General features: G+C 35.8%; 1 protein-coding gene across 2 annotated transcripts; it reads right to left on the bottom strand.

Annotated features, from left to right (window-relative positions):
- Positions 1–3,704: 3,704 nt before the first annotated feature.
- On the bottom strand, positions 3,705–6,074 carry LOC126053980 (uncharacterized). Of its 2 annotated transcripts, none has more exons than XR_010277369.1 (2): positions 5,167–6,074; positions 3,705–4,614 (listed from the first exon to the last, which is right to left on the bottom strand). XR_010277369.1 is itself a non-coding variant. In XM_064039198.1 (2 exons), exons 1-2 carry the CDS (start codon positions 5,885–5,887, stop codon positions 3,738–3,740), a joined length of 1,194 nt encoding a protein of 397 aa, XP_063895268.1. In that variant the 5' UTR covers positions 5,888–6,074; the 3' UTR covers positions 3,705–3,737. The 2 variants fall into 2 exon arrangements, 1 of the variants encoding a protein (XP_063895268.1); XM_064039198.1 differs by having other exon boundaries at positions 5,571–6,074.
- Between the last annotated feature and the right edge of the window lie 11,713 nt (positions 6,075–17,787).

The following is a 17,787-nucleotide window of genomic DNA, read 5'->3' as shown; positions in this document are numbered from 1 at the left end:
AATTTTATTGCTAATCTACTCATCTATTTTTAGTAAAAATATTTTTATTACGTAATTATGGTTTAATTTTGCCGTATGGGTTAATTTTACCGCCCCCTAAATAGTGCCGCCCAGGGCATTTGCCCCAATGCTCTCTCCCCCCACGCTACGCCAATTGTTGATCTTAAATCATTTTTAATAATTTTTAATTTTGAAAATGATCAACAAATGTAACTGAAACCGGCAGTGTAAGTAATATTCTTAGCGCTATTGCTGTGTTCGGAAATATTGAAATCAAATAATTGGTAAAAAGATATTGTATTTTTTAATAGTACGTGATAGGTCGCTCGATTTGCCGCCCCCTAGGACGTGCCGCCCGCGTGCGGTGCACGCGCTGCACGCCCGCTTACGGCGGGCCTGTACAGGGTCCATAATTGTGACTTAAATTACCTATAGAACAACAACTGTAAACATTATGGTATGCATTAAAGAATTGAGTATTGAATAATATTGTTTGGGAATGTGAGACAGATGCCGTTTTGCCAGACCAAAAATAGATAAACTACAAAATGCTGATCGAATTTTTAAGTTTTTCAGCAGTAGATATTTTAAGTATGTAGACAGATATTGAGAAAGATTAAATACCTATCTAATATACAACTGCCCAAAGCCTCTAGGGGAAAAATAAACCGCATTCTTACTCTTATTTTATGAAGTTTAAAACAGAACCTACAAATGATAACACAGTCACGTGAATAACAACGTTTGCGAGATTGCAAGTAAATGTGTGTGTTATTTACATGGGAAATAATACAAAACACATTGTTCTGCTCCCGGAAGATCACGCAACATCGTTAATTTCCGTCTACTGTAGAATGTTTGTTTACATATTATTATAACTTAGAAGTTTATGTATGTAAAGTTAGCGTCAAATATCTTTGAATCTGTGAAGTTTGACGTTTGACTCTTTTCATTCGACCAGCTTTGCTTGTCCCAAATCGGTTAAAACTTAGTAGTCACGATAGCTAAAAGACTATCTATGAATTTTGTTCATAGAGCTCGTGGCTAAGTCAAAGTAGCGCGGATCGATCGAACAATGGTCCATAGATGACCATTTTGTCATGACGATTTCTTTATTGTTTGGGAAGGCACGATAAATTGGTGGGTCCCGGCTGACATTAGAATATCTTTGGCAGTGTTTACGGGTAGTCAGAAGCCAGAAAATCTGATAACTAATCTTACCAAGGGGCAGTCGCTCCTAATAAAACACTGATTCTCAGCTTCATCAAGTTAGACTGACAGCCGACTAACCCCAACACTATTAGGAAAAGGCTAGGCAGATGATGACCACTGTTGACGTCATAAAACAAATTCCAATATAATTTATTAACTATTGGCTGATTTGGTGTATCCTGCCATATTAAGATTAATCAATTGACGGGTTTCCTCTTGCGTCACAACTGCTTAGGGACAAATAAATCAATTAACTTGTTTTTATAAAACATTTGCGTCAATAGTTTTCTTTGTTTTTTTTCTTAAATGTAACAAATAACTGCGTTTGCAAAAGTTTTTCCTTCCCCCTTTTATCAATATTGTTCAATTAAAATGTTTCAAACCATCTTTTCGATGTCATAGTGGAAGTCCCGTTAATTTTATTTCTTAATGTAAATATTCATGATATTTTTTTTCAGGTAGTAGTTTGAACTTCATCGTTTGGGACATATAATGATAGATCTTATTAATCATCGGTAGATATTACGTGGCAGAACGTCAGATTTTTATCGATTAATTAATTTCTTAAAACATGTAGAAATTATATAACAATAAAAAATACAGTAGGTACAGTATTTATTAAAAAAGAATATACTTAATTTAGATTACCAGTCAAAAGGCATACTAAAACACTGGTGTTCTGCATCGCTTCATTTCTTTAAATGGACTTCCTCACCATTCATCAATTCAAAACAATACACATCCAAGTGTCAATTTTAGCACGTCCAGTCTTCACAGTTCAAGAAAAGAAAGCGCAAACTATTGTCTATGATTTCTGTTATTGCAATCAATGGCCCACATGTTCACGAAGAAAAAAAAAATGGCGCCAAACGTGAAAGGCGTCAGTCTTGCAAGTGTACAAATATTTCTCGTTTTCGTTTTAAGTTGTTAGTGAGGCTGAACATTATCGTGTTTCAGTCCATTTAAAACAAAAGAGGTTTTTTATCTGTCAGTTGGCGCCAGTCGGATACCCCGACATGTTTGTCGGTGAATTATCACCACGGAGGTCAATACAGTTTCCGTTGGCCACTGGAATTTGTGAATTCAATGTGCAAATAATGTTCTAGCTAATAGTTATTATATATTATTGAAAGTGCGAAATAGGTTTGTTAACAAATATCGAATTGGCCCACCCATTTTGATTTTTGCTGCCTCTATGATCAAAATGCGAACTTCTGTTAAGAACATTATTGTCATAGATGTTCCCGGATTTAAGTCAAACACAAAACTCTAAATCCATTTGCATAATTTAAATGGGTTTTCCGAAAGTTAGAACGAACAACATAAATGCAAATTCATGCCAGCTAATTATTCGAATGATTGTTAAAAAAATCGATTGCAACTCGATAAAATCCTTCACGGTACGAAAGGCTCATTGTCGATTCATCCCACCAGGCACTTCATTGACTAAAATATCAATGAAGTGTGAAATACATTTTGGCGGACCATTCCTGTTGAAAGAATGGCGATGACCATTTAAAACAGGATTGTTCTACCGATCTAAATGTGTATTCGCAGGTAAGAAGTCGCATTTGACCTTCTTTAAAAAAAATCGTTTTGGTTTCTCGTAGATTTTTCTTTTTGTCTTGGAACATCTTATCAAGTGAATGGGATATTATTTAGCGGGATAGATTTATTTTACAAAAGTATCTTCCTAAGTGTATTTGCATATGTGCACTTGTCTCGCAAATTATTTTCACATGTTAATATTTATAGTTTTTCAGAATGTTTGTACCTACCACATAGACCTCATCAACGGATATCAAAGATAAGACTGTCCGACAGTAAATAAACAGAATCCGGCTTACCAGTTCTCATATAAATTTAAAAGTTAACGACATTTTTTCCTCATTCTGCACTACACATCTGTCCTCAATTTTTTAGGGCAACATTTAATCTGTTTAGCGGGTGGCAACATTTTATTACATTTTAGCTTCAGTCCTTAAGAGCCCCCGCACACTGGCCACTTAGTGGCGGCCACGCTTCAGCCACTAGTGGCCGCCACAACCTGCGGACGCGTTTCTTCATACATTTTATATAGAATCGGCGCACACTGAGCGCTTGAGTGGCCGCGTCCGAGCCACAAGCTGCGAGAGTCGAGCGCGCTCGCTACTTGTGGCTGCGTTTTGTCGTTCGACTCGTGCGCATACACGGCCACAGTTGCCGGCTTCTTCCCACCCCTGCGCGCCGCTCCCCAATCCCGTCTCCCGGGTCTAGTCTTGTTGTAAGCTGCGTACTGAATGCACGTGCATGATGTCCACGGATCCGATTCCTCATTTTGATGTAGACGCTTTTATTTCCGATGTCGAAGAGCGACCCGCTATTTGGGATTTAAAGTCAGATTTGTATAGCGACAGGGGTAAGAAAACTGAAGCTTGGGAGGAATTGTGCCTAAAATTTATTCCAAATTTTAGTGAAAAATGTAGCGGAAAAACAAAGCAGGTAAGTTTTGGACAATTTTATTTTACATTATTATTATATATTTATTATATTTTATTATTTTGCCAAGGTACAGCTCCCTCGTTGCTAATAAAATAATCTTTCAATATATCTCTGGTGTTTAATGAACGACGAGATTGCACGTGGGCGTTATCGATATCGTGAAGTCCTGGTACAGTCAATGTATGATGGAAATTAAATCCATCTCTCTGACGAACAAAGTTGTGTAGTATACAACAGGCCTTCACGATGTCTTCGGCGAAATCTATTGACACATTCAATGGTCGATGTAGTATTCTCCACTTATTCACTAATATCCCAAAGGCACACTCGATATGACGCCTGGCTCGAGAAAGCCTATAGTTGAAAATTCTTTTTTCAATATTCAAGTGTTTTCCTGAATAAGGTCTCAACATGTGTTCTGCAAGACCAAAAGCTTCATCACCAACAAAACAGTAGTTTACAGGACCAGAACTACTAGAAATTGCTTTTGGTGCAGGTAAATTCAGGGATTGGTCTTCCAATTTTTTGAATAATTTCGATTCTTTGTAGATAGTCGAATCTGAAGCTTTCCCATAAGAGCCGACATCAATAAATGTGAACTTATAATTCACGTCACAGATAGCTAGAAGTACGATGGAAAAATAGTGTTTATAATTATAATATAAGGATCCGCTATCTTGAGGCTTAATAATCCTTATATGTTTTCCATCAATTGCACCACAGCAATTTGGAAAGTTAGCATATTCTTCAAACCCCTTAGCTATTTTACTCCACATCTCTTCAGTTGGTTGTGGTACGCAGATATCTTGAAGTGATGCATAGATCAATTTACATGTTTCTTTTACAATCAATCTCGCAGTTGACGCACCACATCGATATACTAATTCAAAATCACCAAATGAACAACCAGTAGCAAGGTACCTGCAACAAAAAGAACAGATTAGAAACCTTTGATTATGTTATTTTTATGTTTCAGCATCCCAGTTGCAGCGAAAATGGAAAAGCCTTCGTGACTGTTCCAAAGAGAACACTCTAAACAAATGAGCGTTAAAAGTGGATCTGCATCATCGAGTCGCAAGCCGTATATATATTATCAACAACTATCTTTTTTAAAAAACTTGGCTGACACACGACGTGATCCCAGCCCATTACCGAACGAGGTACACGATGCGACTGAGAGAAAAAGGCCAAAAAAGAACAAGACAAATAATGAAGACATTCAAGCAGAAACTGATATACTTGTTAGTATTTCAGAACAATTACAATCTCGTCATTCTAACAAGCATGAAGAAGACGCTGACCATAACTTTGCTTTGTCCTTGGTCCCGCACTTTAAACAAATACCCAATGAATTTAAATTGGATGCTCAAACCGATGTATTGATGGTACTAAAAATATAAACAGTATATGCGAACATCACAGAATCAACAACATGGATATTTCACATCATCATTTCAGGAACCACGCTCATACCATACTATGCAACCATCTACTTCGGGTTATCAACCGACTCCGCGTCCATCTGCTTTGGGATATCAATCGGCTTCGCGTCCACCTTCTATGGGATATCAATCAAATTTTGAGCATGACTTTTCCGTTAGCTCGCCATCTGCATCTGATAATACTATGAATTCTGTTTTGTCAGATGATATAAATGAACATCTTTTTGACAACTGACTATGTAAAAGTAAATGTGTATTTGTTATAAAAACTGTATATCTGCGATATGTAACTTGATTTAGTTTGCGATTTTTCAATTCTCATTAATAAATAATTTCTATTTCAATTTGGCTTTTTTAATTGTTTGTTTTACGTTCTAGAATCCACGTGAGTCGCAAACTAATAGAAGCAAAATGATACGAATGAATGATACTTACCTTAAAGTTATAGCCAGCCTTTCTGTTGGAGAGATGCTTTTTCTCATGCGTGTATCTTGATGTTTGAGGTCATCGTGCAAAACGCTAAGTAATTCATTGAATGAGTTCACGCTCATTCTAAAATACTTGAAGAACTTATCTGGATAACATTTTAACTCTTCGAACAGCAATTTGTGCTGTCCATTTTTATTGCGTGATGTCAGAATTGGATGTACCCAGTGACGCCGATGAATTGGTCGTCGATGGTTCTGAATTCGGCGCCGTTTTCTACGTTTTAGAATAATAAGCAACAATAGCGAAATCAAGAGTGCGTCCATTCTTGGGCAACACACGTCTACCTCTGTCGAGATACTTGCAGCTAGTGTCTGACGCAAGTGGCAGCCACTGGTGGCTTGATGCGGCCACTAGTGGCTGCCACTGGTGGCGGCGTGTAGTGGTCTAGCCGAACTACTGGTGGTCGCGTTTAGTGGCGGCGACTGGTGGCCGTAATGTGCGAGGGCTCTAAATTTTAGGTCGTAAAACTTTTAACGACGCTCTGTATAATGTTTACGAGTTATAATTTATCCTATTATTATAATAATAATAGCGTGGACATAATTTATCTAGCGAAGAATAAAAGTTAACTTGATTATGTAATAACGGTCGAAGCAGGACGAGATAAAATACAATAGGATAATATAAATCGCCTGTTTTGTATTATAATTTATTCTGAACGATACGGGTTGAGAATATAAATGAGTTTATAGTGCATGGAGTAATTTCTCAATGAATGAAGAGGTTCGTACATTGTCTGGTATGAGGGTGCGCACTACGCAACAATATTAGAGTGCTGGCCTAAAAGCTTTTGCCTTAACTTGATTGTTCGTTATTGAGTGATAGTCATTTGCAGTGGAAAGTTCCATTTTTCTTTGGAACAGGATGCCTCATGAATCTCTGCGAAAATAGGAAAAGTAGCAAATATTCATGAACACAAACAGTGAGTACGGAAGCGCTCAATAGTCGCCGATTCGTCGATCCTGTCTACGATCCCAAAATACCACTGCGTCATCCAAACTTTGTAACCAAAATAATGTCAAGCAAAGGAATCCATCTTTCTGACACCAGATAATGTTTTTGATAAAAATCTGTGTTGACATACGAGACTGGCTACCAACGCGAGTCCTCAAAAAATAAAAAAATACCGAACCATAAATCATCCATAGATAATAAAAAATGTAAATAAAAACCTCGATGCTAATCGTTTGGCTGCGTTTGTCTGACTACCTGTTTTCCATCGACACTTTTTTTGAAAAAGGTTTTATGCCTGCATAAGTTTATACGATATCGATTTTTAAAATTAAAGTTTGATGCTATTGAATTACCGGTGGCCAGATTAAGATTGAATTACCGAATCTCTAATTTTCTAGTTTTGGATATCAACACAAGAACACAGGCTTAGATTAAACATGGTTAATATCTTTTTCATACATAAAAGCTTTTAAGCCAAACGGCAGTTTCTTCTTACTACGAAAGTTAAGTAAGTTCGTCATTCTTGCATGCCTTCTAACCCTTAATAAATTACCCTTTAGTTGAAGCTCATATTCCAGAAAGTATTGCCAGCACTATAATTAAAGGCTCTAATTAAAGCTTGTTACCGTTTAGCAGCTCTGTGTTACAGCTGCATTCAATTTCGTGCACAAACAAAACTAACGCCTCAAGTTACATGCACATGTTTATTGAAACAATGGCCCAACTGTGAAAAATATTCATTTAAATAATCATTAGTCTTTCTTAGAAGAACCACTTCACACCTTCACCAACATTAATCTTGCTTCTAAACAAATAACCTTCTGATTTTGATTCTGAGAAAGATATTTGGTCCAAATCTCAACCATCAGTGACAGTTTGATGTTTGCTGAAGAATTTCAAGAAAATTCGAACCCTATAGTCGTAGCTTTATGATTCAATTTAGGAATTTGTGTTAGCACCCTGCGTACGTGATCCGTAGCTTTTTAAGGGGCGATGCCTAAATATAAAAGTTATGTCCTTGGGAACGGTGTCCCCTTTTACCATGAATAAAATACAATAAACATGTTTTAAAAATCATCAGAATGTGGTTTTTTCTTGTATCATAAAGTTTTCATCCCCTTTTGTTAGTTTGACTTTATGTTATACTTTGTAACATTTTATTGGGAGCGTTAATTTGTGACCTTAAAAAGTTTACAACGATAAAGTCTGAACTTGGTTAGTACAATGTTTTATGGTATTAAGGTGAGCTGTTATTCGTGATTGTTATTGAAAATTCGTTGATCTGATGACCCTGTGTGAATTGCAGTTCAAGAAAAAAACATAAAATCGAAGTTCATAAAAAGTATTATTGGAGGATCTAATATCATATTACGCAGTTGAAAAATGAAATATTCTTTACCTCAACAATTATTGGAATTAAGAAAAAAATATACACGATAATCAGCTTTTCATTGGAGGACCCGCACAAAACTTGGTGCGAAGACAAATTGCTCAACCTTGACTCCGCTTGTAACTCACCAAAGGAGTCTTTATATAGTCGTGTCCTTTTCAAACCTTCAATGAATAACAAAACTTTTAAAATTCATCATCGAAAGCCGTCGACGGTGTAATAAATATGGCAACCATGGGCGTAGCCAGCTTTGGGCTCAGGGTGGGGCAGCAGTCAACCTATCCCGAGGGCGGGGCACTCCTAGTATCTTGAGCCGTTAATCTCTTAATTTGAGAGCTTTATATAGTCAGTGTCCTTTATCGGACTTAAACCAAATATTACGTAAAATTTAGCTCAAACGTACTTAACTTTTGTTTGTTGGCAAATGCAAAATAAGGGCATATGGCTTCTGAACTCGCGAGCGAAGCGAAAATATCGGAATTAAACCATATATTACGTAAAATTTAGCCCAAACGTACGTACCTACTAAACTTTTGTTTGTTGACAAATGCAAAATAAGGCCTTATAGTTTCTGAACACGCGAGCGAAGCGATCGGACTTAAACCAAATATTACGTATTTAGCCCAAACGTACTTAACTTGTAGAGAAACATTGATTACGCGTCGCATTTTCATGAATGGAATTATTTTGTGCAATAACTTACGGATAGTACATATTATTATATGATTGTTGATGTTGTTAGTTAGAGTTAGTAAAAATAACATTGTTAAATCAGACACCTTATAGGTCAGAGCCACTGGGCCAGTGCCCCAGCTTGCCCCAGTGTGGCTACGCCCATGTATCCCAGTGATTGAAAGATGCATATCTATCAATGACACATTTTGCCCATGTCTAATGTGCTGCAACCTCGCTACGCCCATGATGGCAACCGAAGGTCTTGAAGACATTGAACGCGGCTCACTCACTCCAAAAATATTCATACACTCATATTGATGTCTTTGGTACATATTAATCATTATGTGTGAAACATACAAAGCTAAAGGGTTCCTCTATAGCCACCGCAGCGTCTTATTTCAACACTGACGAATATCTTTGAACCATTCATAAATAATTTACCAACTGCAATTTCATCCACATTGCAACATCCAGACTTAATGTCAGAGGAATAAGGTTCAAAATTGAGCGGAATAAGTTGTTGATATGCCCTTTTAAATTGGTAAGATTTGTCCTTCAGTATAAACTAATACCAGTTGCGTATTCAGATGTGTCCCCTCTGTTAATAAATTACGATTATGGCAGATTAAACCATAAGCTTTGAAAGCCATGCAGGTATTTGTTATACTAAGTGTGAGATATGGTTGTTTTTTAACGTTGTTCATGTACAGAACCCGAAATTACGCAACTTAAGGTCATCAAAATCTTTTGGTTGCACAGATTACATCTCGTAGTTCAGATTGAGTCGTTAAATTGTGTAATATTGAAATAAGCGGTAATTTATTTTATTTCGTAATTTTTTTGAAGTAACTCTTTCCAAGTAAATTTTTAAGAGATTATTAGATTCTTTTTTGTACTTTTGATTATACGAGGTTTTAACTCTAGTGTATTATTCCTTTTAGGTACCACTACCCAATACCCAAATGGCTAAGGATGATGAGGAAACTAGTCTTCAAGTGAGAAGTTACGGAATTGCTGTTCAATGCTCTAAGCAAGAACATTTTACGGAAACAACGCTTTGAAAGTGACAACAGCCTTGCTAACCACACATCACTTTCACTCCATTAAGTAACTAACATTGAGTTATATTGCAAGCCCTTTTAACTTCTGGTTACGGGGTAAAAACTTTCACAAAGGCTTGTTCTGCACCTACTTAAAGGTGTCAATAAAATAATAGCAATATATCTACCTAATATTGTCTGTCAATCTTAACATCAAGAATAACCGAGAGAACAGATAATATTTTACCTAGGAAAAGGGAAATTATACAAGGGAATTAAGTCAGCTATTGTAAAATTATGTACAAAGGAAAGTAATAAACGAACATTAATTACATACCTTATGTACTGTGCAGAGGGCAATCAGTAGCTTATGTATTTGTTACAAGACAAATAGTGACCACGTTTGTGACCTTAACAATTAATGAAAAGTGGTGTGTCGGACCTCTTAACCTACAGATTATCGAATTAAAAACCTTTCAATTTTATTTATCTCCATGTTTTCGCTTTTTGTCACTCTTACTCTCTCCAGTCAGTCTAGCCGAAACATTGCTTTGTCTGCAAGACGTAGACGTACCTATTGATCGAAAAGGTCAACGTTCTTTATGATAATTATTTTTGTAGTGCGCCCCAAATAATGGGCCGAAATTGTAGGCGTGGCATATCTAGGTTAGCGTTACATTGTGAACATTATTCATTGAAAACTTCGGTATTTTCGATTAATCTTATACTGCTTTAGAAACAAGTACAACAATTTTTAATACAAGTAACAATAGCTGTTTTTAATAAACTTTCTTTGCTTTGAAATCAGTTGAAATCACTTTCTTAAAATAATGAAGAGGGTTATTACTCTTTGCCAGTCATTTTTTAAGACAAAGATTGTTTGTGTAAAAATACTATCACTTTTTTCTTTCATACTTTCTTCAATTGTTATAAGTATATCAAAGGTAACAACGATACTAATTTTAAAGTGAAGGGCCATATTTTTTTTAGGTTTGGCATGGAGGAGTTACTTACAGGGATATCGGCCAATAGGTATATCACTTCAATGAATGAAATTAACAAACATACATTGATGGATGGGATTGGAGGCAAAAGATGGATTTGGATCCATTAACCATCATCCCACAAATGAAGCTCAAGTTTCAAATACATAAATACAGATATACAGATTCACAAGCTTAATAGAACATTGCTTATGAAGAAAAACAAATGACAAGTGAAGAGAGAGTAGTTTGGAAAATGTCAGTCCACATACCTAATACTACACCATATTTTTTAAACTTGTGATTAACAACATAAGCATATCCTCCTATCTTCAGTGGTTTTCAATTGATATAGGTCTCAAAGCACATGGTATTTTATCTCAAGAGATTATTAAGTACACTATACATACTAAAAGCTGATAATCAGTTCATGAAATTCATTTTATCAGAATATTCAATTCATATTCTCGACATTGTAAAATTGAAACAATAAATCTCAAAAGAAAGTACAAAAGAAAGGAGGTTCAATTTAAATAAATGTCATTTATATCTTAAGATTTTTATGGATGCTGGCAAAGGATATTTTTTATTATTAAATCTTCAGGTACTGGAAACGCCAAGTGGCAATCTAAGTTCCATTTCTTAGTAGATGGGAAATAAATTGACAATAATTTTAATGCCAGGTCCGAAATATATAAAAATTAATAAGAAATCCGGTTTTTCGTATAACGTACCTAAAACTTAGTTAGGTATAATAAATGTCATACTTTTTGATAATGGTAATATTAGTATTTTTATAATCTATGTCGCCCAGTCGTTCTAATTTTTAATCTTTATTCGATAAAATGTATTGTTTTATACAATTGTTCTCAATTGCCAGTGGATTGAGGTTAATATTTTTATTTGTGTATATCTCTAAGCCATTGTATCTATTTTTATGAAACAAATAATTAAATCCTAAAACATATTTTCTCTTCTCTATGATTTAAAAATTCGCTTTGTTTTCTTTTTGTCATAATCTAAATTAACCTACGAAGGATCCATAACATTAAATTGAATATGAACGTCAATTCTATAAAAAATAACAATCTATTAATGTATCCTTCCATCCTTCCTTAAAAAAAAAAAAAAAAAACATTTTAAAACGAAGACCTTATCGAAATCCTATCTACATATTACAAGCTACAGGCTGATTAAATAAAAAAAACTGTTTCCCGGTTGATTAAATTTTATTGGTTACAAAGTATAATTAGTAGTGATTATGATCTTATAAACATAAATCACTGCATAACTGCGTGGGGTTTACAATGAGATGTTTTAAAATATTATTAAGGAAAAGGTACTTTTTGTAATTATTAATACTGTGGATCAGATTTGAGATACTATCTATGCTTAACGGGTTGTTTTTTGTTATGAACATTTTACTCCTTCTTTTTTGGAAATTCATAACGGTTTCGACACGGGTGTTTTGGGACAAATATAATTTAATAGTGAGTGCGTTGTTAGCTAATTGATTCCACTTGATGCGTTTAAAAACCAATTTATTATGAATTTCAGTATTTTGTGGTATGATGGCTAAGACCACCTCGTGCATTCAGTTAGGGTTATTTACTAGCACGCTACAACTAGGCAAAACAAACACGTACAGTGCAAAAGAAAAAGATTTTTGATTAATCCCACACAACTAACGCAAGGCTCGTTTTCCGAATTCATCACACCCGTACACACACAATATTTGTGCGTCCAAGAGAAAACATCGTGTGTGACACACATGCACTGCAGCTCACAAATACTACAGATATTTGTAAATCTGCATTGTGAAAACCATTCCAAACAACTCCAGTGTCGGTTTGACTCACAGCATGACACATTTAGGACAACTGATACGAGCCAATACCGAAAAACAATTGAAGACGCACGTTCGAAAGCATTTGTTCTATCTCCAATGCCGACTATGTTCATGAAGCTTTAACATGGTCTCAAACAAAAACGGTAATGGATTTAAATTTCGAGCTTGATTGGTCTGACTGTATTTCAAAGTCCAGTCATTGCAGGGGAGGACACACTGGGACAGTCCACGCGTAGACATATTTTTAGACTGCGTATCTTATGTTAGTCATTATGCCGAGCGCCACTTGCTAATGTATTTTATCAATTTTGTCTATTCATTTTGTTTGAAAGTGGCAAGTGTGCGTGAGTCATTGAAGGAGAAGAGTTTTATGCAGTCAGATAGTGTTTGCAATGAAAATGCAATTTTCCCAGTGCAATTTGACAAAGACAAAGTTTCAAGTGCTGAAGCTAGCGCATAAACTTTTTACGAAATGAAGGAGGTTTCGGTTTTCTTTATTCCAGTTCTATTTGCAATAAAAGTTTCACAAACCCTCAGCAAAGACCGCTTTTATAAAACATAAACTTAACTTAAAATATAGAGAACAAACAATAATATTGAAACGTCTAAAAACAACTGTAATAAAATGAGCAGCAAAAATGAAAATTCAATACAAGTTTAAACCCAGATCCTTAGAAAGGCCATGTTTTGAAATCAATCACGTTCACTGTTATTTCTGAGCTTTCAAACATCGAACTTTCGCAAAATGATGAAGAAAATAATAAGCCGGGTTCCAGAATACTGCCATCTGCGTCCATAAATAGATAGATGTCTGCCCCCCCATCAGTAATTAATCAAACGTGACCAACTTGTAGTTTTATTCTGTCTGGCTTGTATGTTTGTCTGTCACACCAATTGCAAGCCAGACATGACTGTTAACCCCTTTTAAATGTCAAGTTAAACTAAGACCCCGTTGACTTGATAATTAACAACTGTCTTAATCTTGCTTTTGTAGTGTAACACAATAGGTTTAAACATTTTCAAATGGCTACTGTTCCTTTCAAAGGATTTTTTCTAAAATAAGGTTGGTTGTGTTTGCGGCCTGTAACATTCATTCAAGTTTTTTTTTAATTCTAAACATATTTAAATAGAGAAAATCTGTTTTTACTTTTAATTATGTATTTGGTCATTGTTGCTTTTGCACTGCTTTGGAAGCTTTTAATCGGATTAAGTTTTTAACTTTGGCTCATTACTATTCCAAATAAACAATTCTTTGTTCCGGGATTTACGTTGTTTAACTCTATAATTGGATGGGTTAAATGTATTGTTTGGTTTATTCTCACAGGGTGGACATTAACAGGCCCCCAAATACATACATAATTAAATTGATAGTCAAAATGAGATAACATTGAAATGAAACAATATAATGTAGCTACTTGAATTAGAATGATTGTGCCAAAATGAGCAGTTTACCCACAACTTAGGTACATTATCAAGACATTTTTGATTCAAAAGTAAATTATTTTCATTTCATGACAATGCATTACAAAGAACTAGTTCACTGGTATAATGGCTACACCATGACACTGCATGTTCAATAGAAAACTATAAACAAGGTCACTATTTATCCATGAAAACTAGTCTAAATTCTTGCTACCGTGTATTGCAAACTGAGTTTAGTCTCATACCTATCTCATTGGCATCTTTCTTAATTTTCTTCCTGCCCTGTTCCCGATTTTATTTAAAATCTTTGGTATATGGTTTCCGATATAGTTTCCATTTCTCTCCGCCACTCGTCATGTTAACATTCACTCCCTTCTTAATCATTTCATCTTTCGGACTCTCGGCCTCTCTTCCCCTCTCTCATCGGTAGCCTTCTTCGAGATACATAGTAGATACCTAGGCAAATGGGACCTATATATTAGGAAGCGTTATAGATTTCTCGGCTGCTTAACAGGGATTAAGTACCATAAAATTTCTTGTACCTATGTAAACGGATTATCCCGTCTTTATGAGGATCATGTTTAAACCTTACCAAATTCAGCGGTTTACGAGCGTTTATTTTACAGTTCACTGCTTTACCAATACTGTGAGACAAAGGTGTAAGCCCTACCAGGTGTGAAGTGTGTTCCCAGCCCAAAAATAGTGCCGCCCGTTATGTTTTTTAAGCCTCAAAGATGACTATATCTGGCTTGGATCATACACCTGATGTATTGTTTTAACACACCTGGACACGGCCTTATTTTTCAAAATTTATTCTCTGTTCTGTGACTGTGGCGTATTGAGACGAAACATGTTTAAAAATGGACATCGTTGTGTTTATAAGAACTTACTTAAGCTGGCGTGCCACATGTTATTAAGAAAATATTGGCAAAAAATCCCTTACCGCGTGTACCTGGCCGTGTCCTGCAGAAAAACAAGGCTAAAAATAAGCCCCTAACTTGTTAATAATGTAACACACAGTCCGCAATAAAAACTTAAAATTATAATACTTAATAATCAGAGACACGTCGAAATTGTCCTTGGGTCGCTTCGTACGTGTTCTCTATTACAATGAGACAATCGTTTATTTTTTTTTTCGAAACGGTCGGAGAAGGAATTCGGAGCAAAAACTTCGGCAAAAACAACCACACGTGGTTTTTACTCTTTGGTTTGAGCACATGGTGTTCGCTATTTGAATTTTTGAACGTTCTTCATTGTTGTTCTTTTGTTTTTCGCTGATTAATCATGGCGTGCTTTTGAGTGTACGAGTATCTTAACGTTTGCAAAATTCGTATTGATTTTTGCCTAGTATTGCTATAGACTTGTTTTGGTTCGCTTCAAAATTAATGTCAATTTAGTATCGTTTCCTTACAATCAATGGAATCCAAAACGTAGACTTAATCATGCTGGTCAACAAATCGATTGATGTTTTGATTGCGTGTTTGTATTCCAATACCGGCTGCGGTACGTGTGTCCTTGGCATTATTATGGTAGTTTATTGTCACCAGAATTATTACCATTAATACCTACTACCTACTGACTTACAAAGTCCTTACGTTATTGCGTATCGGCTGGTTGATCAAAATACAAAAAAATACGCACAATGCCTACTGGCAAATGAATATTTTCTTTAGAACATTTGCAGTAAATTATACCTACCTTTTATCCAGTGGAAAACAGAGCAAATTCTGTAAAACCAGTCGCAAATAATAAAAATAAAGCCCATTTACGTACCTAAAACCAAAAATAAAAACTCGATCCGTTTTTACACTACATTCGTTATCACTGAACTTCCCTGAAACAGTGAGTCACGCCAATGGAGACCAAAATAATAAGCCTTTCTATGTAAAACCGACTCTAAATATAGATGCCCTCGTTAATTCGTTGCACTATCAAATACGGACGAAATGACTAATATTTAACTTGCAAAGTTCATAACTTTGTAGAGTAAATTCTGCAGATACTTTACTCATATTTTTTATGTGCAATGTGTACTTGCAATGCAATTTTCATGATGAAACTGCTGCCCTGATATGGATTAGATTCTTGTAAAATTAGCTGGACAGGCATAAACTCTTGACTCTCTTTTGATGCCACTGTCCTATCCTATGGGATCCTCCTCATTGATGCGATTTACGATTCTGTAACATAACATTTGAGCATTCCATCCATGTCTTTAATCTTTTTAATCTTTGACAATTGATTAAATCCCACAAGTTGAATAAATGAAAATACTATTCAAGCACGTGCAAGGGATATTATGTACATTACGACCAGCTTAAAATTACGACACAAACATTGCATTAGCATAATATTTTCTTTTTTTATTATTTCCATACACATTTACCGGTATTTACTGTCCCACACTTTCGCTTGAAAATAAATACAAAACATTTATATAGAGATTACACAAAGAGTACCTACGCGTACATACTGCAAACTAAAAAGTCGGCCAACAGTTGGCCCAAATCGTGTATTCAATCAGTGTTTAGTCGGTCTTATACCAGCCAAGTACCCGATCGTTGTTACAAGTTTACATCCATTCGGGGTCCGTTTAAACAGATCGGCTCGGAGAGCATCGGACGCATTATTATTTTCACATAGACCGGAGCCGATCGGCTGCGCGAGCATTACAGAGCATGCAAACGGTGCCAAACGTCAAGAAAAAGTACGCAATCGGAGCCGGTCGGCTCGTCTTATTATTTCACACCGAGCGCCTACGAGCATTCTTAATGACAAAAGAAGTGCACATTCAAAAATAAACCTTACTACAAATACTAAGTACTCGATTTTCAACGTGTTAAGAATTTGCTCTTCTCTCCGAGCCGAACCAACTATCGGCCAGCTAAAAGTTGGTAGTGTGCGAGTATTCTTATACAGAGATTACACTAAGCTTACAACAAATGAAATATTATTACGAAAAGAGTAAGTTTGAAAGTGCAAGTTTATTGAGCTTTCTCTCACGGCTTCGAGCTTACTTAATCCAAGATCTATGTGAGCTGAGCTTAGTACTTTTGTTATAAGCTAGTAAGAAACGGAAAGTGATACCTACGCATACAAATATCGGCAAGGCTTTGGTTAAGAGGAATGTTGCTTTGATGTTTGATTCTTGGTTTCTCTTGGCCGAATGTTCATCTTACTTGAGGACATGGCATTTAAATACTTAGGGGAACTAGGGGTATGACGGGGACGTTAAGGCAAAACAAGAAAAAACTTCTAAGAAGAGGCTATTTCTATACATATTCCAAATCACCGGTAAGCGCTTCCTAGGATCTATAGGTAAAATGTTGCCACCCATCTTTGCAATAATTTCAAAACCTAGCTGCATCGGCCTAGATTGGAAGCCGACCCCAACCTTTGCAATGCTGTGAGCTTTTGATCGACTCAATAATTACGAGTAGTATCAGGGGCCGTTTTATAGAGGTAGAGGTATTTTCTTTCATCTGCTCATGCTTATTGTACCGTACCAACATATTGATTGAATAGATTAGTTTGGCTATAATTGCAGTCTGTATCATCCTGCCCATTATCTATGAAGGATGCGACAGCATAAGTATCTACGTCCATCCCAAGTAGCATTTTGTTCTATTTAAGAGTACACATTTAGTTCCAAGGTGAACTTAAAGCATTACTACAGTTCACTAGTTATGTATTAGCTGCATTATTGTAATTAATTACACCTATGCCTGTCTAAGGGACTTACAGAAGCGTAGAGTAATACTTTTATAAGGTTATGGGTATTATAATACCCTAACAACTATCCTTTAGTCAGCTTTCTGACTAAGAGCATTATAGGAGGGTAGAGATACGG

The sequence above is a fragment of the Helicoverpa armigera genome, chromosome 18, assembly GCF_030705265.1.
Source record: "Helicoverpa armigera isolate CAAS_96S chromosome 18, ASM3070526v1, whole genome shotgun sequence".
Taxonomy (NCBI): Eukaryota; Metazoa; Arthropoda; class Insecta; order Lepidoptera; family Noctuidae; genus Helicoverpa; species Helicoverpa armigera.
This window is presented reverse-complemented; position numbering and strand designations above follow the sequence as displayed.

Bases quoted from the DNA above. Each gene is read 5' to 3' on its own strand.
- LOC126053980 (XM_064039198.1), bottom strand. From the start codon at position 5,887: ATGGACGCACTCTTGATTTCGCTATTGTTGCTTATTATTCTAAAACGT. The intron at 4,615-5,570 runs GTAAGTATCATT...TTTTTGTTGCAG, and splicing joins AGGCTGGCTATAACTTTAAG to GTACCTTGCTACTGGTTGTT.